This window comes from Protomyctophum parallelum (genome assembly GCF_964188405.1).
Source record: "Protomyctophum parallelum genome assembly, chromosome: 2".
Classification (NCBI taxonomy): Eukaryota; Metazoa; Chordata; class Actinopteri; order Myctophiformes; family Myctophidae; genus Protomyctophum; species Protomyctophum parallelum.
The window spans coordinates 2,740,066-2,764,975 of NC_139699.1; the positions used below are offsets into that span (position 1 = coordinate 2,740,066).

Below are 24,910 nucleotides of genomic sequence, written 5' to 3' on the forward strand. Positions count from 1 at the left end.
TCATGTGTCTATGACACACCCTCGTTTGTATGTGCAATGGTGTATTAACTTTGTATTTAGGGTTTCTTCCTGGAGGCTGAACCCTTGACAGTCAAACGGGCCAATGAAATAAACAGTAATATAGTGACACCGCACTATCAGCCCCTCCCCTAACCCCTCCCCCTTTATCATACAACTACAGCTGTGGGTGTGGCTTCAGTTCAGGTGGATCACCACCCACCAGGCAAACCTAGGCATACTTAATGAACTGGTGGGCGTGTCCACATTAAAGCATGATTTTAACAAATACTGTACAATTTTTGGAAAACGTTCTTCCTCCTTATATATTATAATAATACCCGATGATCATGTTTTAGGGTGGAAAAAAATCGTGGCACTCCATCTTTAAACGCCAGGCATTCATATTTGGGGGCCAAGTACAGAGACAACTGAGGTCCAGTTTACTAAGTCTAGAAGGTTTAAGACTGTTGGAGGTTAAAAAACATAACCGTGACTCTCTATATGTCACACTTTTTGGAACTCCATAAGGAGGCTGCTATGCCGTGAGGAGGCTTGAAGCAAAGATCAATTTCGGTCTGCTAAACTGGAGATTGGCCCCATCAGAACCATAGAGGATGATGGGTATTTTGGTACACATATGTCTCTAATGACAGGGCAGTGCAAAGGGTGGAAGGGGGAATCACCAGTGCGTATATTTAGCACACTGTTAAGTCTTGTTTCCACTATAGGCTCTAAGGGAACAGTTACACTCTTTTACTTCTTGCTTGCTGAATTAATGTTACACCTTTGTGCTCCACGGTCAAAGAGGGAGGAAAATATTGTTTTGCTGTATTTTTCTGCCATCAATAGTTAAAGCAACAATTTCTACTGTTGAACTATAGTAGACAAAGCCTGTTTGGGGGCGAATAATTTGATTTTAACCTGCATGCAATAATACTGTAAGCACCGCAGTTGCTTTAGTTTACATTGTTGAGGGGCCCTCCTATGTCCAGCTTTTAGTGTGCGTGTAAACACAAACATTAAAGGACCACTTCACCACTTTTCAACCTATCTTCATATAATAGGTCCTCACTAATAATCATGAAAAAATGGCACGATTTTTTTCTACTCAGTCTGTGTCTCATAGGAGGGCTGTGGGCAGTTTAGAAACCGTCTTCCAGTGACATCATCATTAGGCAGATTATTTTTTAAACATGATTGTTTTACAAAAAATGTTTAGATTTTCATTATCGTGAGAACGATGGCTTCCATTTTCGCATTGCAACTTTTCAGGACTAGAAAGCCTGCAGTTTCTATTAGCTTGTATTCCCCATCGATGATGTCACTGGAAGACGGTTTCTAAACTGCCCACAGCCCTCCTATGAGACACAGACTGAGTAGGAAAAAATTGCACCATTCTTTCATGATTATTAGTGAGGACCTATTATATGAAGATAGGTTGAAAAGTGGTGAAGTGGTCCTTTAAGAGCTGGACATAGGATGTGATTGGGCGGAATGGGATGATGTATGATGATGTACATGGGTGTGATTTTGTTAACATACTACCAAATTACAGATTAGTCAAAATAATATTTTACTCACTAAAAAGAAGTTAAGGTTTGCAGTTGCACTGCAGCCTTAACAACGTTAGAAGTCAGCATGATGTAATAACCAACTGTACCTAACATAAGCCTATAACATAAACATTCAAGAATGAATGGTGTGCAGCAGAGGAACTAATGCAGTATTGATGCAAAGGGGAGCTTCAACGATAGCTGCCACTGTGTGTATAGCTTCAGAGAAGCAGAACTATGCTTTGCTTACGTTTAATGTTGCACACAGTACACACACGGCATACATAAGCCATCTCAGCAGAGTGAGGCTGTCCGTCGCACACAGAAAAGATTTGCAAGACAAAACGCTGCAGACGCGACACGTTGTTAGCTTACAGATCTGCGTTTTTTTTGTGTGCGACCACAGAGAGTAGTGGTACTGTGAGTGACACCAGTTGTGCTGAATCTTCTCGGGCTCCTAGCTTGATTTTGTCTTCTGAAGAGGCATGGGGGCTCTGAGGTACACATTGCCAATGACGTCTGAACGATGAACCTATTGAGTCACTGTTTGACTGTCCTTGTAACCACGAACAAGGAAATCATGTGAAGGCTAAAACGCTCCCATCCACTCCCATGTTAGAGCATTTTTGTCTTTGTCTCCACCAGGCCGAAGGCATGGGGAGAGAGTATGTGTCCGTCCGTCCGTCTGTTAAGTTAACAGCTAATCTCCGGCACCGTTATGCAATAATGCATATATCTAACCCTAACCCCATGAAGCCTTGAATTCATGGACATTTGTTTTGTTTTTGTCCTGAGCCAATAATTTGATGACCAGCGGAGTCAGTCCGAATCCTACCGGACACACGGCCATCAAATTATTGGCTCAGGAATGCGACAAAGCAAAAAACATCTCCATGATTTCAAGGCTTCATGGGTCGAAGGTTGTACTTCATAGTTAACATCTTGTGTACAGGTACACAAGTATGGCCTACTTGGGCGCAAGCAGAGCGCGTCATGAGGTGCGCTCACCACTGCTGGTACGACTGCTGCTCTGAGTCCTAAAGCTCTCTGCTGCTGTCTGGGTACGACTGCTGCTCTGAGTCCTAGAGCTCTCTGCTGCTGTCTGGGTACGACTGCTGCTCCGAGTCCTAAAGCTCTCTGCTGCTGTCTGGGTACGACTGCTGCTCCGAGTCCTAGAGCTCTCTGCTGCTGTCTGGGTACGACTGCTGCTCTGAGTCCTAAAGCTCTCTGCTGTCTGTCTGGGTACGACTGCTGCTCCGAGTCCTAGAGCTCTCTGCTGCTGTCTGGGTACGACTGCTGCTCTGAGTCCTAAAGCTCTCTGCTGCTGTCTGGGTACGACTGCTGCTCTGAGTCCTAAAGCTCTCTGCTGCTGTCTGGGTACGACTGCTGCTCTGAGTCCTAGAGCTCTCTGCTGCTGTCTGGGTACGACTGCTGCTCTGAGTCCTAGAGCTCTCTGCTGTCTGTCTGGGTACGACTGCTGCTCCGAGTCCTAGAGCTCTCTGCTGCTGTCTGGGTACGACTGCTGCTCTGAGTCCTAAAGCTCTCTGCTGCTGTCTGGGTACGACTGCTGCTCTGAGTCCTAAAGCTCTCTGCTATTCTAAATCCTTTAGACACGTTATTGACCTTAAACCAACCTTGAAATGTGCCTTAGTTACGTCACCAAGAATGGTGGTCCCTTATTGGCTGTTGGAGGGCGCACACACGCACGCACTTGGGGGGGAAACGATAAAGCCACCAATGAAAAGAAATAGCTCACTGTCAGCTATTGTAATGCAACAGCTGCAGCCATTTAAATTGCTCAAGATACAGTATGCATTTCCATGCAGTCCACTGACTGATAATGCCATCAGGCCTCATATCAATGCTTTTTTGAAACACAGGCAGGAAACCTGTCTAACCTGTTCTACAACATCCACTCCAGCATGCTACATCATTTTAATTGGCTACACCTGTAGTGGACGATATGTCTTCATCACCTGCCTTTCCCATAATCTAATAAGGGGGTATTGGAATATGGAGGGAAAAAAAGTAAATGATTGATTTACTCACATCACCACCAGCTGCAAGTAGGGCACCATTGGCCTCTGCCATATTCATATAGTTGTTGTTGTTCTGGAACTGCAAGTGAAAGAGAGAAAAACAAAACACACGATCAACCCTGCTGACCTCAAGATAACATCAGCCAGTGGTGTTGGTTGTACAGGCGCTTGCCTTTCACAAAGGACGGCACATCCATTCAAACAGCATGTCACACTTTGCTTTGAATGTTTACACATTGAGTTAACCCCTCGAGCTCCTTACGCATGCGAGTTCTGCCACTTCTTAGCCGATTATTGTGACGTGAAGAGAGCGGGGTCTGTGAGAGGCCCGGGTCCCGATTCAGAGCAAGGTAATGAGAATCCGGCCCGGCTATTCAGGCCTTATGGAATGGCAATTAAGGATGTGTTTGCATCACAAAAGAAAAGCATCAAGATTCAGTGGCAGGTTATTAACTTCAAGTAACCTGTTTGGGTGGGTGGGGTGGGGGGGGGGGGGGGGGACTAGTGTTATTGAGAGAAAACAGATAGTGGAGAGCATGCATGTAGCTGTGTAGTTGTGGCTCAGTGCATTGATGAGGTTTGTTGGCCACGTTCCTCTGTGTTCTGGACGTGTAAATGGAAAATATGACCTTTTCAATGTTCTGAAGCCCATCATAAGGGCTTTTTTTTACGCCACTGTTTATCAATGTTACAAAAGGTAAATAACGTTTTTTTTTTACAGCCTCAGACTCCATGTAAATCATATCTTTTGCAGTCACATGGCTGTCAAGTCTTTGCATATAAAGCTCACGCATCAAATTTAAGTGCCAGGACACATCCACAATCTAATGCATTACAACCAACAGCAACAAAGGCAGTGGCATTTGAACAGAGGCCACAACATTGTAATCACAGATTGGGGCTATTAAAATGTAGGTAGGCAATAAACAAATGTGTGCTTTGGTTAAGAAATATGTCCCCTCACCTCCCCAGCTTCAACCACTCGCCCCAACCCACACACAGCCTGCTGGCAAAATGGCAGCCACTTCCTTTCTTCTGAGACACAAGCATGCTGACAGGTAGGAACAATGGGACATAGAATGAAGAATTATGGGCTAGCAGCTGGGCCCGGGAGCACAATGCACCGCTCTGTGAGCGAGGAGCACAGCCCCTGCCTACACGGCCTGCACACACACAGGAGTTGTGTCTTCATGAAGTTTCCACCGAGAACACTTTCTGTTATTCGCAACAAAAGCACAGGAGCAATCTCTTTTGTGTGTCGATTACAAAAGTCTCTCTTTCTTCAAATATGAATTCTGAATAACTTCAGTAAGACAGAGAGGGGGGGATAGAGAGGGGGGAGGGGGGGGAGTTTGGGGAAAAATGGTTTCTTATGTTTAGCAAAAAGGCCAAACAATAGCAGAAACAAATTAGGATCAAAACGAAATGAAGGAGTGCATTAATATACTTCCCAGTCCTTTGTGGGGATTTTTTTTCTCCTTTTCTTCTAAACTGGTTAGTATGCGAATGTAATTACTGAAAGAACTGCTGCTAATCAACTACGAATGGTATCCATTAATTAGTCTATGCCCTGGAGAGAGACAAGGGAGAATCAGCAGCAATGTTAACAGCGTTACGCACCAATGAGACGGGGGGGGGAGGGGGGGGAGAAAGCCACAAGCTATTCTAGCAGTTGGCAAAGCAGGTGTTTTTTCTGGTGGTGTATAGGGGGGGGGCTTCACAGTTCTTAGTGCTGGTCTTACCTGAATTCCCCCTCGGGGATCAATAAAGTATCTATCCATCTACGGAGCTGTCCCACTGAACTAGATCTAAAGCCTAGTTTAGACGCCAACACATCTCAACGGGACAAACACGTTTTAAGCCCGATTTATACTTTGTCGTAGGACAGTGTCATGTGTTGTAAGCAGCAGATCTACGAGCGCACAGATCATTGTTGTCACATCACAGCCAGGTGTAAAACACTGTTCATTGCTTCCAGAAAGAGAAAGAAAGCAATGGGGGGGGAAGAAAGGTATGTGCATATTTACACATAGCAGCCATATATCCATTAATACAGTATGTATGAGTTTAAGGTCTATGAGTGTAGCAGTTGCTGGTATACTGTTCATGATATAGACATTAAGGTGAAAGAAGAATGTTGTACACAGCTTATAGATCTGGTATTTTGGAGAGTGACACTGTCTGACGGAGCATAAATCCATCATGAGGACGTATGATTCTCCCTAAACTGAACACAGGGGTCTCTTAGGGTTGTGTTGAGGGATAATGCCATCATCCATCGACAATGACAAATTGATGCTATTTGAGACATTGTGTTTACACACATGCCCATGTGCTTCTGCATTAGTGCGTGCACGTGGTCATGTGGCTGGGTGTGTTAGTTAGGGCACGGTCACACACATGCACATGTAGTACATTAAATACATTTGAAAAAATGTATAGATCAAAAATAGTAGAAACATATAGAACATTGATATGATGTTTTGTTTTCTCGTTGTGTTTTGTTTTTGTTTTGTTGTTTTTTTGTTCTTTTGTTTTTGTCTTGTTCCTGTTAACTGTATTGTCCTGTCTGTCTTTGTTTTTGTTTTATGTTATGTTTGTTTGTTTTTGTTGTTTTTTCTTTTCTCCCTTCTGTTTGCTTTGTTGTACTATTTTACTTATGAAAGCCATTTTTTTTTAGAAGGGTAGGCACTATAAGCTTTGGCTTCAGCCTACACCTTTTTGGTCTGTTTCTTTTGCAAAAAAAATGTATTGATTTGATTGATTTGTTATAACGACCAAAACAAATAAAACTCTAACTCTAGAACAATGTCACTTAAGTTAAAATGTTTATCAGATCAGTAGTGTTAGCTTTACCGTTGTGATGTTTGGATGTGCCCAACAACACTACTGTACTGTATGTCACTTTTGAGCAGACATGGCCTAAGCCTTATCTTCATGCACACACAGAAGGCCTGCACACAAACGCATACAATGTATGCACGTGTGCAAGTAAGTGTGTTTGTTGAACGACAGCCAATGAGAGCTAAGAGGTCAACCACACAAGTACTACTGGTAAGTGGTGTAAGTACTGTACTATTACTGTCCATTATCAATAACCTTTCGGGACACAAAATGCACCTTATTAGCATCACTGCTCTACTACATCTCAGAGGCAAATATTATACTTTTACTCCACTACAAACTTGTGCAATGGGCGATTCTGCATAATGAGTACTTTCTAGTGTTAGTACTTTAAGTACATTTTTATACAGATACTTTTGTACTTTTATTTCTACATTGCAGTGAGCATACTTAAGTAAATTGCTATTGGTTGAGGTCAAAGTTCACCAAATGTGACGACAAGCGAAGCAGAAAAGGCCAATTTCCCTTGCCCAAGTGAACAGGTGGCTGGGTGAATAATATTCAATTTGTGCATGTGTGTGACCGTGCCCTAACTAACACACCCAGCCACATGACCACGTGCACGCACTAATGCAGAAGCACATGGGCAAACCTCAAGTGGGAGTGTGGGACGCATCCGTCAATAAGTAGCACTCCCTCGCTCTCCTCACTCTGAGACCTGACATGGCTGGGTTACGTCAGACACTCGCTGGTAATTAACCTTACGCCAGGGCTTATCAGGGAAGTGTTACCCTGTCCCCTTCTTCGTCTCTCCGATAACAAATTGAAGTCTCAGAGATATCCCCCCTCTATTCAAACACAAGGAACATTGTACCGATTGTGTGGAGAGATAAGTCCTCTGTGCTGGGCTGTCTCTGTTTCCTCCACCCCCTGCGTTTCTCGGGATGAGAGTAAGACTTTTCAGAAGAAGGGTGATAAAACAATAGCTCCTCATTCTATGTTCTATGGGAATTCTGGGAAGGCCTTGAGAGAACATGTATGGATCTGTGAGCTTCACCACGTTTTTAATGGGAATTCTGCCACTGCAGTTGTAGTTGAACATTCACCCATACAACATTCAGGGCGTACAGGGTTTAACGTTCCTGCCCACCACTGTGGAGAGTTGGGTTAGAATTCTCCATGGTTTCTCTGGTTTGGGTGGGTGATCCAACAACCGCAGTTGGTCGAGTCCGTGCCACTGCAACCTACAGGTTGGTTGGCGCACAGGAAAGGGGAGGGACAGCGTGTTCCTCTGCATGTGTTAACACAGGCAACACTCCAAAACTCCTAACTGCCAGGTGGAAAGAAGAGACATGGTTGTTTAGGGCAGTGGTTCTTTTTGGGCTCAGGGCACCACTGTAAATACCTTTGTCATCCACTGAACGACATTGTTAATTTTTAGAACCGTTTTCCCCCTAAAATACAGTATGTCTACGAGAATATCAGTTTCCATTTAATTACGACAGATTGGAAATAATCAATTGGAAGTAGTCAAACTTGACGTTTGACTACTTAAACCCCAGTATCCCTATTCTGGGGCAAACAAACAGATTTGGTGTAGCTCGAACAAGAACTAAGTACAGTTGTAGCTCCGTGTTACTAACACTTTCCCCAGCAGCATTAATTCATTCATTCAACCGTATACCACCAGCATATTTCCAGTGCAACACTTATTTTGAAGGATCCACAAGACCCTAAAAACCGGATGTCACTTACGATGCATGTTGTGACGGATCGGATATTTCACTTTCGCTTGGAGAGCACACAGTCTTTGGCTATGGACCGTCGAATGGATGTGCGCGGCCGATCAGGATGAACGGTTCATTTTCTGTTTACATCATCACCTAGAAACCCAGTGCTAATGTAAGTAGCATTACGACTCGAGCCATTATAAACACTACAAAGACTTAGATCTACATCAATGTCGACAGGCCGTATTCATTTATAAGACGCAGATCTACTCCAATGGCGGCAAAAGTGCTAAGTATGGAGGGTCTAAGTATTCTGCGGCACCCCTGGACATCTAGGCACACTATATGGTGCATAAAAACAGAAACACAAATTTTCAACTCAATTAAAGGGATTGTGACATTAAAAAAAGGTTTTGGAATTGTTCTTATTTTTTTTAGGTTTTCTAATCTCAATTGCACCCAAAAAACATGAACTTTTAACATTCAGTAGATTTTCTGTGATCTGGGGTTTTCGGGCTCAAACAGGTGCTCTGATTTGCCGGCAGTAAGTGACATCACTTACTGCAAATCCCATATATGTCAATGGGATTTGCCAGCAGATGTCACTGTTTCACTGTGTTGCCTGTTTTCATTGTAGCTCAAAAGTAGCTCCAAACCCCAAAGAAAACTTCAGACCACAGAAAATCCACTGAATGTTCAAAGTTCAGGTTTTTTGGGTGTAATTGAGGTCATAAAACCTAAAAGAAAAAAGAAAAAGAAAAATAAATGAAAATGAATGTCATAAAACCTTTAACTGTTCTGTTGCACATCAGGCTTATGTGTTGCCAAAACACGGCATGCTGAATATGTACGAATCAAAGGGATTGAAAGTGGCATTAAAATAAAATAAAAACTGAAATATATTAATATAAAAACACAAAAACATAAATCACACCCGTGTGAAGTGAGTGGTGCAACTCTGTGTGGGGGTCCCCGGAAGTTCCAGACCCACAAGAACGCGGCCAGGGTGTGTGTGTGTGTGTGTGTGTGTTAGGCTGCGCAACAGTCACACCTGGTTGTGAAAAACAACAAAAAGCTATTTTCGCGCTCGGACACAGCCAGCCAGGGACAGACCCAGGGACACACATAGCCGTCTATAGGAGTGGTTGCACAAAAAAAACATATACAGTAAGTTGAGATGCTGACGACCTGATCCTCATTACCTTCATTAGCAGCCAGGGGGCCAAGCAGCACTAATTAGCGGTGTGGGATTGGACTCCCTAGTCTCTGCAGGGCATGTTTTATTGTGCGTCCGGGGCCCTTTAAGAGCAGCACCACATCCCCTCAGAGGACCGGGGCCCTTTAAGAGCAGCACCACATCCCCTCAGAGGACTGTGACCGGGGCCTTTAAGAGCAGCACCACATCCCCTTATTGTGCGTCCGGGGCCCTTTAAGAGCAGCACCACATCCCCTTATTGTGCGTCCGGGGCCCTTTAAGAGCAGCACCACATCCCCTTATTGTGCGTCCGGGGCCCTTTAAGAGCAGCACCACATCCCCTTATTGTGCGTCCGGGGCCCTTTAAGAGCAGCACCACATCCCCTTATTGTGCGTCCGGGGCCCTTTAAGAGCAGCACCACATCCCCTTATTGTGTGACCGGGGCCCTTTAAGAGCAGCACCACATCCCCTTATTGTGTGACCGGGGCCCTTTAAGAGCAGCACCACATCCCCTCAGAGGACTGTGACTAACACCCCAAGAAATGTCCCAAGCCAGCAGTATCAATCTCTGCCGTTAAAAGCCTTGCATGCATCGCCGCCATGGTGAAGCCTGGGCCCAGAGTATCAGCGGAGGACAACCACACAGCAAGCGAGGGAGCGCTGGATCTTGTTATTGTTATTCTCCATTCATTTTCAGAGAGAGAGAGAGAGAGAGAGATGGAGGGGTGGGGTGGGGGTGCATAATGCTCATGGCCGTGCCGATTGAGTCAAATGCCAGATGAAATTAAGTGTGATTGGAGCAATCGCGCAGCTGACTGTAAAGAGGGCCCACACCGAAATGGGTCAGCATAGACAATGAACGTTCTGTAATTAAAATGATGAGTGGGAGTTGGACGAAAGAAAAAAAAAAGCCTCGTTAGGGGGCCAAACATTGCTACTGTGTGTGTGTGTCTTTTTTTTTGGCGGGGGGGGGGGGGGGGAGCATAGACTTGGCCCGTTTAACATGGATGGAAAGGCTGGGAGATCAGTTGAACATGGCAGGATATAATGCCCCTGACAGACACTCTAGCCAAAAGCCATTCTGAATGGTTAGCATGCAGTATATCTGTAGGAGTGTTATAGCCTACAGTATTATAGTGTGTGTCCATCGATCCATCCATTTGTCTGGCAGTGAATGAAGTGTCTGCTTTTCCATTTCTATCATTTGTACTATAACCCATTTAGACCTGGGAACCATTCTACAAATGTCTTCTAAATCCTGACAGTTTTCTGAAAACCCCCACGTTTCTATGTCAGTCGTTCTCACAGGGTTAAACCCTACGTTTCTATGTCAGGACCCCCAAGATTATATGTATTTGGCCGCCGACCCCCATCTGAAAATATGTTGTTCCAGGGACCGCCCCAGAAGCAAAGATTTGAGTTAAAAACATTCGCTCTGAAATAATATATATTCAAAGATTTGCACAACATTTTCACGATTTTTTAAAAATAGCAGACGTACAAGCTCGTAGCGCGGCACTCGGTGCCGCGCTATGAGCTTGTAGATCTACTATTTTTCAATAGTGCCTGCCCTAATAATGAAACAGCAAAAGGGGTTCCCGCCCAAAATGGGATAAGTGAGGTCCCGTTGTCCTTGCATCACATGAGTCTCTAGATGGAAAGTGAAACCTGTCAAAACATCTCTGCATCATGAGACAGTGTCACTAAACAAAGTCGTGAACATGAATTGCACTTGCAAACTTTAGTCACTGTGATGTTTTTCGCTCTGTACTCAACCAAAGGGACTGGACAGAAACATCAACACAGCAACAACAGAAGCAACAGCTCAGGCAACAGAGAGAGAGAGAGAGAGCAAAGCTTTAAAAGAAGCCCAGCACATCTAAGCTCTGCATGTTTTCCCCGAGATCAGGTCATCCTACTCTCACTCTTCCTTTATCCTGCTAGAGGGCCCTGGCAGAAGGGAACAAACGGCAGAAAAAAAAAAGAGGCTTTAAAATAGCCATGGGATAGGAGTCTTTTATTAACAGTGAATTGCATGGCTAAAGGTGTACTCTGTAATACGAGCAGCACAGCCAGACAGACATGGCTAAACGGCAGAGAAAACAGTGTTCCATCCACTGTTTTTCTTCCTCCTGTGTTGCAGCACCAGCACATTTTTCCCCCAATAACTGTTACACAGAGTAGAATGGAGAGCTTACAGTGGCTGGCGATGCCGCTGTGAAAAGACCATACTGTTTAAACATCACATGGAGACACAAAACCAAGCTACTGTACCTCAGTTAATAAAATGACTAAGACATTATGAAAGCCACTGTGTGCGTGTATGAATGAACAGTATTATGACCCCCCCCTCACTTTTCTGCCTTTACTCTCTCGGTGCCGATAATATTTCCAGTATACTGTGATACTTTGTATTCGAAATTGTTTCTCATGCTTTATTTGGGTAGGTTGGTAGCTTTATTAAATCAGGCGAACTGCAACAAGTCAGTTACTCGCCATTTAAATGGAAGCATTTGAATTCATGTTGAGTACACGTAGGTGTGTTTACTTCATTTCCCTGCCAAATAAAACCTATATGCTGTTATAGCGATATATATCACTCTTGTTAACCCCAGTCTCAGAGCGATTCTTGCCAAAAAAAAGAAGTATTTCCAGTGGGAAATGAGCAGTTTTATACAGCTATTATGGCAAACGAAATTATTTCAACCTCGGGGCAATACACAATATTACACCAACATGACCCCATCTCACCTTCAGTGAGATGGAGTAACCACACAAATCCGATTCCTATCAGTAAACATGAACTGGACCCGGTCTGAAGAAGACCCCCATCACAAGATCATCATCAGTATGGTCATACACATGGAAAACATCTACTGTATAATTGTCTTCTTCTCACGCTGTGCCTTGTCGTTTTAACCACTTTCAACATGGCATCCCTATTTTGGGCATGTCATTATAACACTTATCTACAAGCTCACAAAGCTTGTGTGCTTGTAGGCTGACTGTATTTGCACTGTTGGTATGTACAGTAGGTACGTAGAAAACAGGGCATCAACACTTATTTTGGTAAAAGATAATACAAGTAAAATCACTATATAACTTAAACCCAGGAACACACATTAAAGTGTAATGAAATACTCCTTTCCAATGTGGTCGTCATGACCTACACATAACAAAAAATAAATAGTCCAATAAATTACATAAACTACATACTTAAGGCCGCCAGGATGAATGATTAATCTATCGCGCATTGCCAAGGTTTTATCGCGTGCAACCCTCATTTTGAAGAGCCAAATATCCGTAACTGGATGTTACAATGACAAAATGCTGTGTGTGGCGTCTTCACCGGTTGTTGTTCTCTCGTCGGTGGTGGAAAAACCAGACCACGAGTATCACAGTGCCTGTGTTTTCACCAGAAACGACATTCATTGCACCGATTTGGAAATACAGGCCTTTGAAAGCAGCACATAGCGTGCAAGTGGATGCGCGCGCATTTTCAAAATGGCCACGGCCACTGTCCAACTTTGACTGTTATGCTAACGAGCGGCAGCTAACGATTCGATCGGATCAAAACATGGATTAAAGAATATAAACCCTGGAAAGCGTAGCCTACGGTTCTCGCAGGCTAGACAATTAATTAAATCCTACGGTTACTACGGTTCTGACGGGCTCCATGTTTTAACAGGTTCGCTGCGGAACCCGCTAAAACCGTGTTTTCTTTTTCATTGTCTTTCCCTGCCGAATCCACTAAACCCGACGAAATACCGGCTTTGTCGCGGACATCCTGACAAGGACGACGCTTTATGATGACGTAACCGGACATCGAGCCATCACTGGCTTGCAAGGGCTTCTGGGAAACTACACAAACGCACACAACCCCATAAGAAACCCATGTCTCAGAGATCTCAGGTAGTGAATTCTACTATTCACATTGCTAGCTTCAAGTTAACCAATTTAATGCAGAAGATGGCTGTCATGAATATATCTCCCAGAATACACCCGAGGTAACAGCGTAGGAGGGGGGGATCGCACATGAAAACATGTTACAATCAACAGAAAGCTGCTTCCGGCTGCCTGAACCTCCGATACATTACACAATAATGCCTAGTTCAGACCAAAGAGACAGACGTTTTGTTTTGTCGTCCAGTGTCACTGCATCCGCAAGCTTGCAGGTCTGTTATTTTTCACCACAGTATACCGCCGTACGGCCGAGCATGAACTCAGCTTTTATAAAGTTGCAGAGAAAAATGGCAGAGGTCTGAATTACACCTTTTAACAGCCAGAGTTGCGGTGTCAGGTCTGTCTGTCTCTCAGCAGGTAAGACAACGTGGACACATTCCACCTCCATCCTGTCCAAAACCCCCAGAACTAATTTAATCAAGAACGTTAGTCCTTTTCCAGAAACGTATCAACTGCTGACAAGTGATTTCACAGTTACCACCAGTAACTTTTTACCAATACCACAATGTAGAAATACTCCGTTACAAGTAAAAGCCTAGTATTCAGAATTTTCTTTAGTAAAAGCACAGGCATCAAAATGTACTTAACCCATTCTGACCTGAGATCAGATTCATACGAGGTTGGTCCGCCGGACACACACTGGTCTGATGAACCCATTCTGACCTGAGATCAGATTAAAAAAATGTCAGTCGCTCTTCGATTTTTCAAAAATAGCAGACCTACAAGCTCGTATCGCGCCACTCGGTGGCGCGATATGAGCTTGTAGATCTGCTATTTTTAAATAGCTAAAGCATAACATGATGCCGACACCAAAATGGGTGCCCGGTCAGAATGGGTTAAAGTGCAAAAAGTAAAAGCACTCATGCAGAATGTCCCATTTCAAAATGTATATATATATATTTTTGAAAATGGCAGATCAAGCTCACAACACGTCGCATCGCACCGCGTCATGAGCTTGTAGATATAAGTATACAGGAGTGAAGGAGTAAATGTTATAGTATAGATTATAGAACAATGGAAATAAAAGTTAAAAAAAAAGACCTCACAATTGAACTCAAGTACAGCACTTGCGTAAATGTACTTAGTTACTTTACACCACTGGTTACCGCCTGAGCTCATTAATCACAGCCTAGCCACTGTTTTCTTCAACAGGATGCCTGTGCTAATAATTATGTTCACCAGTAGGCGCTATAAAAATGAAAATAAAACACCACAGTTAAAAACTCCAATCCAGACAAACCCCAAGTAATTTGCTTTGTACTATTATAATTCTGGGGGTATGGGGCAATTTTCTTTTTGGCCTGGTTTCAACGCCAACATGGAGTCTTATTTAACACACGGGGAGGAAGAGACACACATGCCCTTTCCTCTCCTTCCATTTCTGCATGGGAAAATCCTCTGTGTAAATTTAAAGCAGCACTATGTAACTACAGTATAGCATATTATGTCCCACGAAATTATTAAGCAATAACAATAACATGTATAACAATAACGACAATAATCATCCTTCCATATATGCATAGAGTCAGGAGGTCCCTGCTAGGGCCTTGACTGAATTAGTATGTATAGGGGGTGGGGAGACATGAGTTTCATCCTGGCATTTGCCAATGCAGCAAGGCAGTCAAGACTGGCCAATCACAGTGCATCCTCGGTGGACATGCTTGCAGAGACTCTTGGGTAATGAAGTCAAAGGCTGCCATGTTATTTGTGTCCAAAGTGACCACTGATATCCCAAACTAGTGCTGCTTTAAAGGTATATTCAGTGATTTCACTTAATTCAAATATCACTTATTTTTTTGTTTTGTTGTGATAATCCTCCCTACTATAGAGTGTGCTGGCCATATAAGGAGTTCCTCCCTGTCCCCAGTTAACCCCTGGGGGTCAAAAAACCTTAGGTTTCGTTTTTGACTCTCTATCCTGATTGGACGAAAGGCTGGGTCCCACAGCCAAAAACGAAACCTAAGGTTTTTTGAGTGAAATCACTGAATATACCTTTAACTAAGTGTGTAAAAAAGCACTCATTTGGATTAAAAAAACGTTTACATTCTTAGTAAAAATTCAAACTCTTGTGTGGATGATAGATGATAGAGTTGCATTTATAACTCTGAGAGAGTACACACGTAAAGGTTTACATTTCATGGCCGTCACGCAGAAACCTTGTACCTCCAAACAGTGTTACACAAAAAGTAGCAAAAAATAAATGGCACATCTACAATCATTTTTTTGCAATTTGTCCGAAAAGTACGAGTTCTGGACTGTCTGTCCGGTTTAAACCAAAACTGTAGCAGATCTTGTACGCTTTACATGAGTCACTGCACCGTGTTTCGAGCTTGTAGATCTGCTACTTTTGAAACCTTTTGTGTGACGTAGTATGATCAAGTAGGACATTCATTTAGGAAAAAAACACAATAAGTTAAGACATGGAGATCGGTTTCTGTCCGACAGCAACGATATGAGGGTTTCCACCCGACCGCAACGAATGTGTACTTTCTCGAGAGTTAAATGAACACTCGGTGACTCGGGCATTTTACTGTGTACATACAAAACCTCCAGGGGAAGGTTACCTTCTTGTTTCCGTGGTCACTCCTGACCAAATACACGCTCATTTACAACCCAATTCAGTGTAAACACTTGTGCAGCTGCCTCTGTGGTGATCACAGGGTCCCATTCACACCCAGCAGGACGCCGTACATGCAGTGCCAAGCTGACATATCGTCGCTGTCGGGCAGAAACCTCTTAACTTCACACAAGAGCATCAAACATAGCAGATCTACAAGCTCAGAGACACATTTCGAGTTTGTCAATCTGCTACTTTTGCTACAGTGGATTAAGAACCTCAACACGGATTTTCCTGGAGGCTTAAACATGCCTAAAATCAGATCTTGAACACAACAAAACCTAAACTCAGGATTAAACTGGAGAAATCTAAAAATGATTGGATCAGACTCCCTTCGGATACATGGCGAATGCATTTATTCCTTGCATTGTGCACTGAAGTTTTTTAATTCTCCCCCACCTATGTATGCAGGAGTCAATTTGCAAAGCGACTCGGCGGCACGCCGTGTCTGTCTGTCCACACAGAGCCGTGTTCTGATCTGTAGGCCCCAATCGATTGGTAATTCAGTTTACAGCTGAGAATCATTAGTTCCCCGGGCCCAGCAGCAGCCCTGTCTTCCTGTCCTCTCATGAGGACCATTTGGTTCACGGCTACACGAGGCAGCAGCGTCCAGGGGAGGTTCTCTGTCCTCTCATGAGGACCATTTGGTACACGGCTACACCAGGCAGCAGCGTCCAGGGGAGGTTCTCTCACGGCTACACGAGGCAGCAGCGTCCAGGGGAGGTTCTCTCACGGCTACACGAGGCAGCAGCGTCCAGGGGAGGTTCTCTCAGTGGAGGCAGCGCTTTGTCTCTTTACTTTTCTCGGTGTGAGAAGAACCCCCATGTAGAGGCAAGTGGTGGACAGTAGCAGACACACAAAGTCATCGTTAATAAAAAGCAAAATAAAATCTCATGACTGAAAACTTTTGTTAGGCCACATCACAACCTGTGATTTGTGAAACAGAGTTGTTTCCTAAACAATTGGCCTCTACCGTGTTGCCACGTTTCGCAAAAACCGACTACACGGTTCAGCCAGAACAGCTATTTTTGGCGGAAGGAAAAAAACACAAAAACAAAGTCACTTCGTGACTCCTTGGTCCCTTAAAAGATAGCAGCTCTACAAGCCGCGAGCTTGTCGGTCTACAATTCACTATTTTCTTTTGAATCTACTTTCGAAAACTTGTACGCATGTAGTTTGCATACTCTAGTATCAACTCTCACTTGCCTGAGAGTATCTATTACTTTGACTCGAGCACAGGGGTCGAGTACTTTGTCCTGCGATGTGCTGGGTGGCAGGAGAAGCGGGTCCGAGGGAAGCTTTGAAACCTTATCTGGGACCTGAATCAGGCTGATGACAGACAGCCGTTTGAGGAGATAATCAGAGAACACAGTGCTTATTCTCTCCTCCTTTACACCCTGCTCTGGCTTGTTGTGTGGCTTGGCTTAGCGTCAATGCAGATCTGTTTACTTTAGCAAATCTAGAGAACCTGGAGGACGGCGTCCTGGGGGTGTCAACATGGCAATATAAAAGACCACCTGTTTTCCTGGACCTGTACCTTGTACTTGGTGTTTGATCAGAGGCTGTATTAATTACCAGTATTAACGTCCCATGTGGAGCATAGGCTCGCCGACATGGTGAGAATGACATTCAGCGATGCTCAGTCGTTTAGCGTCTGTAATGTGAGTGCAGGGAATTAGAGATCATCGGTCTGCCTCTTGAGTTGAGAGTTAACCCATTAAGACCACGGGCCGATTTCAGAAAAAAACGTTATATCAGTAGCTTCGGGGACTGCAGGCTTTTTGTTTTCAAAAGAAAGGCCTGGGGCAAACGAACCAGCTAGGAAATCTGCTCTAGGAATGGGAGTGAACCTTGAATTTTGCTAACCAATAAGGCAAATCAGTGTTCTCCACTGTGTTCTAACAGGGAGGGGGGAGTAGGAGGGGGCGGGCGCACAGATCGCTGAACCAATATGCTGTTTTCGCAGGCAAATTTGAATCCGCCCCTCTAGAACAGACATCACACTGGCTAGGGCAGGGTATCAGTGGTTCTAACTCTAACCCTCTAGAACAGACATCACACTGGCTAGGGCAGGGTATCAGTGGTTCTAACCATAACCCTCTAGAACAGACATCACACTGGCTAGGGCAGGGTATCAGTGGTTCTAACCATAACCCTCTAGAACAGACATCACACTGGCTAGGGCAGGGTATCAGTGGTTCTAACCCTAAGCCTCTAGAACAGACATCACACTGGCTAGGGCAGGGTATCAGTGGTTCTAACTCTAACCCTCTAGAACAGACATCACACTGGCTAGGGCAGGGTATCAGTGGTTCTAACTCTAACCCTCTAGAACAGACATCACACTGGCTAGGGCAGGGTATCAGTGGTTCTAACCCTAACCCTCTAGAACAGAAATCACACTGGCTAGGGCAGGGTATCAGTGGTTCTAACCCTAACCCTCTAGAACAGAAATCACACTGGCTAGGGCAGGGTATCAGTGGTTCTAACTCTAACCCTCTAGAACAGACATCACACTGGCTAGGGCAGGGTATCAGTGGTTCTAACCCTAAGCCTCTAGAACAGACATCACACTGGCTAGGGCAGGGTATCAGTGGTTCTAACCCTAACCCTCTAGAACAGACATCACACTGGCTAGGGCAGGGTATCAGTGGTTCTAACCCTAAACCTCTAGAACAGACATCACACTGGCTAGGGCAGGGTATCAGTGGTTCTAACCCTAACCCTCTAGAACAGACATCACACTGGCTAGGGCAGGGTATCAGTGGTTCTAACCCTAACCCTCTAGAACAGACATCACACTGGCTAGGGCAGGGTATCAGTGGTTCTAACCCTAAACCTCTAGAACAGACATCACACTGGCTAGGGCAGGGTATCAGTGGTTCTAACCCTAACCCTCTAGAACAGACATCACACTGGCTAGGGCAGGGTATCAGTGGTTCTAACTCTAACCCTCTAGAACAGAAATCACACTGGCTAGGGCAGGGTATCAGTGGTATCAGCAAAGAGTTGAGTTAAAAATGTTTATATATTAAAAAAAATATATATATATATATATATATATATATATAAATTCAATTTCCACAAATGTTTATGATTTTTCAAAAATAGCAGCTATACCCCTGCTTGTATATCTGCTATTTTTGAATAGCCAATCAATGTGATATATATTTCAATTATAAAATGATGCTTTCATGGTTCTAATGGGTTAAACCCAATGGCCACAGTGGGTTTAACTGGGTCCCGTGGAACAGGAACGACATCATTCTCTCTCTTTTATGGGAGGTGGAAGTACAGTCTGCCACTGACAAGCTTTAACCATGAAAATAAAGGGAACAAGTAGAGTGATTTCACAGTTCGTCAAATACGCACCGTGTTGTTTCAAATTTCTGTCATTACAGCAGCGTTGAAAGATACAATAAAATTACAGCTATGGTTCGAGTTGAGTGAGCACATTTTTGGCAATGCTCTCAGGAGGTAAATCCACATTAAACCACTTGAACCCTAGCGTCAATATTCTGGGGGGCGAACACGTTCGGTGAAAACAGCACATCTAACAGCTCACAGTGAGCTTGTATATGGCTATTTGGAGCTATCAGCGATGTGGTTTAGGCCGGGGACAAGTAGTATAGAGCCATGGGTAACTGTGGTCAATGAAGTATATAGGGTTTAACCCATTCTGAACGGGCACCCATTTTGGTGTCAGCATCATGTTATGCTTTAGCTATTGAAAAATAGCAGATCTACAAGCTCATATCGCGCCACTGAGTGGCGCGATACGAGCTTGTAGGTCTGCTATTTTTGAAAAATCGAAGAGCGACTGACATTTCTAGAATCTGATCTCAGGTCAGAATGGGTTCGTCAGACCAGCGTGTGTCCAGTGGAAACCTCGTATGAATCTGATCTCAGGTCAGAATGGGTTAACAGTGGTTAAGCACAGATGCAGAATGACATGGAGGCAATGTAACTAAGCCCCTGGCTGCGTGAGTGCGAGTACTGCCCAATGCTGTATGAGAACCAGACCTGGGTCCTCATAATCATTTGAAAAAAGCTCTCATGGTTTGTTTTAAGTAACATACTTAGCATGCTCAATGGGTGGGGTCCACGGCATCAGGAGATTTCAGATAGTGTCAGATAAGTTGTGAATCACCAGGAGCTTATTTTGACTGTCAAATAGTCTTAACATCCTGCCATTCTGTGTTGCCCTGTGAGCAGCAAACCCCCACCCACCCAGTATTCCAGGAGGGTTCAAACAAATGTTGACTGAGCATGATTTGAATACTCCCTTTGACCCACGTCTGACAAAAACAACAAAATCATGCATGTTGCTGGCGAGCTTTTCGTTCAGCAAAAGCACCAGGACGCATTTTAGTTGCCAAGATGTACTAGACCACAATATAATATGAAATGGTTGTTATTCTAAATGACTGTGACATTCATAGTGTACTGGATCTTGTATGGTAGCTGGGAGCTATATTGACAATGGCAAAATAATCTAAGAACTGGTTAGACTCACAAAAAGACAAATTGCTTTTCAGTTCAAATAATATCATACTATAATTAACCGAATGTCTGAGTGTGTGTGTGTCTGTCAGAAACAGTGCCGTAACTCCTTACTGCCTGCACCAATCACTCCCACTTCACACAGGCATTGACCATATGAATATGGAGGGCGTAACGAAGCCCTTTTTTCGATTTGACACATTAATGATTATTTATTTATGTATTAGTCAATTACAAATGCACCCGGGCGCAGTACCCTTCACGGCCACAAGGGGGGGAGGGAAAATATCTCACAACGGGTAAGGACTAGTATATTAAATTCAGCATCATAGAAACTGTCTAATTTGTGCACAATCAGTGCTTTGAATTATTCTAAATTATTATTTTATGGCTGATGGATGGCGCCCACTGAATGCACCCTTGAGCACAGCATCCTGGCAACTTTATTTGTTGTACATTGTCATGCAACAGAATGAGCCACTAAGCTTCACCAGGCCTACTGTTTATTAAGTCCCCTAAGGGTTAAGACCTGCCAAAGTGCAAAACCAACGTTGCATGCGTCTCATAATGTCCCCGTGCTGTGGGCACGATTTAACTTTAACTAGCCTTAGTACTGCCTTGTACTGTAGATCGCAGTGGTGGAAGTACTCACATTTTGACCTGAGATCAGATTCTAAAAATGTCTGTTTGAAAATGACAGTTTTCTGAAATGTTTCTATGTCAGTCATTTTTCTATTTATCAAAAATAGCAGACCTACAAGCTCGTAGCGGCGCGCTACGAGCTTGTAGATCTGCTAAAGCATAACATAATGCTAACACCAAAAGGGGTTCCCACCCAAAATGGGTTAAGTAAAAGCACCGATACCATGTAGAAATACTCAGTTACAAATAAAAGTCCGGCATTCAACATCACTTTATCATGCAGTTTCCCATTTCACAAGTTTTCAAATGTATAAAAATGCTTTGAAAATAGCAGATACACAAGCTTAGATCGGCTATTTTCAAATAGGGCAGTATACACAAGTGTTGATGTATGTTTTTTTTTTTAAATAATAATCAAAATCTACAAAGTAACTAGAGGTTTCAAATAATTGTAGTGGAGTAAAAAGTACAATATTTGCCTCTGAGATGTAGAAGTAAAAGTATTGCAATTTGTAACTCTAAGTAAAGTAGAAATTCCTCAAAAGTGCACAAGTTTAAGTACAGTACTTGAGTACGTATGCATACTTAGTTACTTTAAACCAGATAGATCACTATAGCGCCCCAATATTGTCCTAGCTAGGAGACTGCTCGTTCCCGTCCAGAGCGAAATCCCCAAAGAAAGCCCAAACCAAATGGGGTTGGATCTTTAAAACCATTGGCCCACAGCCACAATGGAGGGGTTGGATCTTTAAAACCATTGGCCCACAGCCACAATGGAGGCTTAGGCAATGGAGAATGCCTCAGAAACACGGCGGAGCTTTCCCATAAAATGTTGAACATGGACCCTAGCGACCCTATAGGGAGATAGCAGATATACAAATGTGTGTGACACATTATGAGCAACATATTTTTATTTGGCCTCGTCAGACAATGCATAATATTAAAATAATAAGAAAAAAAACTAAAAGACAGTATAGGCTAATAATTAAAAAAAGGAAACATAAATAAATCAACGTATCACATATATCCATGTTGTATTTATTTTGCTAAAGGATTTAGTCTTACATTTTTCTGATTACTTTCCTATTTGTATCTGTACGTCTGTTGTTAACCCATTCTGAACGGGAACCCATTTTGGTGTTAGCATCATGTTATGCTTTAGCTATTGAAAAATAGCAGATCTACAAGCTCATAGCGCGCCACCGAGTGGCGCGCTACGAGCTTGTAGGTCTGCTATTTTTGAAAAAAACGAAGAACGACTGACATTTTTTAGAATCTGATCTCAGGTCAGAATGGGTTAATCAGACCAGTGTGTGTGTGTCCAGTGGAAACCTCGTATGAATCTGATCTCAGGTCAGAATGGAACTTAAAGTATTACTGTGTGTAGGTAGGTGTCTGAGGTGTGAATTTAGCCAGGTTTATACGGACACTCCACTCATACATGGCCATGGGCTGCTGTGGTCTATACTAGTGTATTTTCAGTTTTCTGTTATTATGGAGAAAGCTTTGGCAGACAATAGCCAATCGACAACCCTATATTGTTATTAACCCATTCTGACCTGAGATCAGATTCATACGAGGTTTCCACTGGACACACACTGGTCTGATTAAACACAGTTCCTCAGGGCACTATACTCGTTAAGAGTTCTCAACGGGCCTGAAAAGTGAAAGGGACATTTTTCCGCTGGAAGAAACTGCAGTCACTCAATGTTAACACCATTTGTAGTAGATAACGGTAGCACAATTTGAAATGTGGCCAGAAAGATAATGAAGTCTGTGTATTCCTACAATGACCATAATGCTTTGGTGCATTTGCCCCTCCTTGTGGAGAGGGGGGGGGGGGGCTGTGGAGGTGGGACTTGTAGTCCAGGAAGGAAGTGAGACCACATTTTCATGACAAATGTTGGTCATGAACATGGCGTCATGAGTACAATATCTAGAAACACATATTACACACATAAAAACAACAGTTAAGTGTTTCTTGTGTCCTAAACATCATTAAAATAAGATCTGGTTGCAAAAGGGGTGCAAAAGCGGCCCCGTTAAGGCCCGGACATAACTGGGCCCACGTTATTGTGGGGAAAGCTTTCTCAGAAAATAGCTAATTGACAATAACAGAGCTTGTCGATATGCTATTTATCCCATATCCAACATGAAAATACACAGTTAATGTCATGCAGGTTCGGTATATGCCACAGTTAATGTCTTTGTTTTCCAGGTGGCAGTAATGGTGATGGTGGTTTGTCAGAGTGAGTGGCTGTGAGCTGAGGGACTTGGATCCACATAAAGCTCTATTGAAACCTCCTCTCGTATGGCTCCAGCAGCACAGACACATTTCTCTATTCCCCCGGCACCATTACTGGCTAATAAACTCATTATAACTGGCTTTGGGAATGTGCACAGTCAAGAGCTTTTAGAGATCTCAATGCAATCCGCCATTTCTTACAGAGTAATTGCGGGGGGGAAATATATTTAACCCACAATAAAAATATGGTAAAATATGTGTACCCCAGGTATACAAGCGCAAAACCATCGAAACAGTGAGTTGTGTTCACCGATGTCAAATAGAGCTACAATCCACAATGCAAGAACGACGTCTGGTTAACCTGCAAGCATCTGTTCATGTCTTTGGATTGAACATGATTGACCAATGTCAATACACTATAGGACAAACGTCAACTATTATTTTGAGGATGCAAAATTTGCAACGTAAAAAAGCTTGTTTTGAAACACTGAGGCAGAACAGATTCATATTTTGATGCAATATGAGTAATAAAGTTCTTCATACTAGGTCTTTCTTTGTGTAAGTTTAACTCCAACAATCTATGCAAATGTCCTTACTATATACTGCAAACAGTGCAATCTGTAGTGTTTTGTTGTTGAACCTCTGTGCCATGTTGCTCTTACTTGGTAATCACAACTCTCTGTCTAGTAATGTATTCTAATACCTCTATGCATGTATTGTAACAATTCCTTTCAAAGTCTTGCATGGGTGTATCCAGCCCAGGCTGCCTGCGTCCTTTCCATTTTACTCTTCCGATAAGCCCACAGTAAGTACAAACCGACCAGTTGTTCAATCTCTATAAATCTGAAAAAACACAAACTGCTGAGCGGTGACTCATATATCAGTCTATTATACACTACAGGGCTGACTGTATTAAACAAATGGCTGGGCCTGCAGCTGGAAAAGAGAGGCAGTATAGAGAGAGCAGAGGTTATTGTCTAATTTAAATCTTGGCTGCCTTCCCAGAGCTGTACCACATTCCAATTTGTGGCTGTGTTGCTTGGCGCTACTGACAGAGGTCCAGGGCTGCAAATACTCTTGGGCTTCTCTCCAGAAATGTGTCTGGAAACTGACGATCAACAGGTTGGCAGAGATTAACGCCATGACTAGGGCAAATTAGCTGAAATTATGAAAATGCACGGATAATGCTGAATTTAGATTGTCGTATGGTGGAGTCGCATGGCGGAAATTGTTGATCTGCAAGTTCACAACACGGCGCAACACATTGTGAGCTTGCAGATCAGCTATTTTGTGAAAAAGAAATCAAGCTTAAGGGTGGTTTACTTTGTGTTATTCCAGCACGTGCCATTTTATTATTTCCTCTATTTTCACCGTGTTATTGCAATCTCGCTGCAGTCATTAAATCTTGGTGTATCTACATGGACACAAACACGGGTAAAGAAAGCACGGGACCTGCTAATGTAATGCATTTTAAGTTTCATCATGTCAGCAGCTGGAAAGGACAGCCGTGAATATGAAGCAGCTCAACAATGGCTAGATGTTGCTCAACTACTGAGCAACATCTTTAGAGGCAATTAG

At 43.4% G+C, this 24,910-nt stretch overlaps 1 protein-coding gene across 1 annotated transcript in view; it reads right to left on the reverse strand.

The window, feature by feature from the left end:
- Positions 1-24,910, reverse strand: part of tox3 (TOX high mobility group box family member 3) — an 85,963-nt gene that overhangs the window by 36,782 nt on the left and 24,271 nt on the right. The window contains exon 2 of the mRNA XM_083759954.1: positions 3,603-3,671. Within this exon, the coding sequence (XP_083616080.1) occupies positions 3,603-3,671 (69 nt within the window). The remainder of the gene's footprint in view (positions 1-3,602; positions 3,672-24,910) is intronic.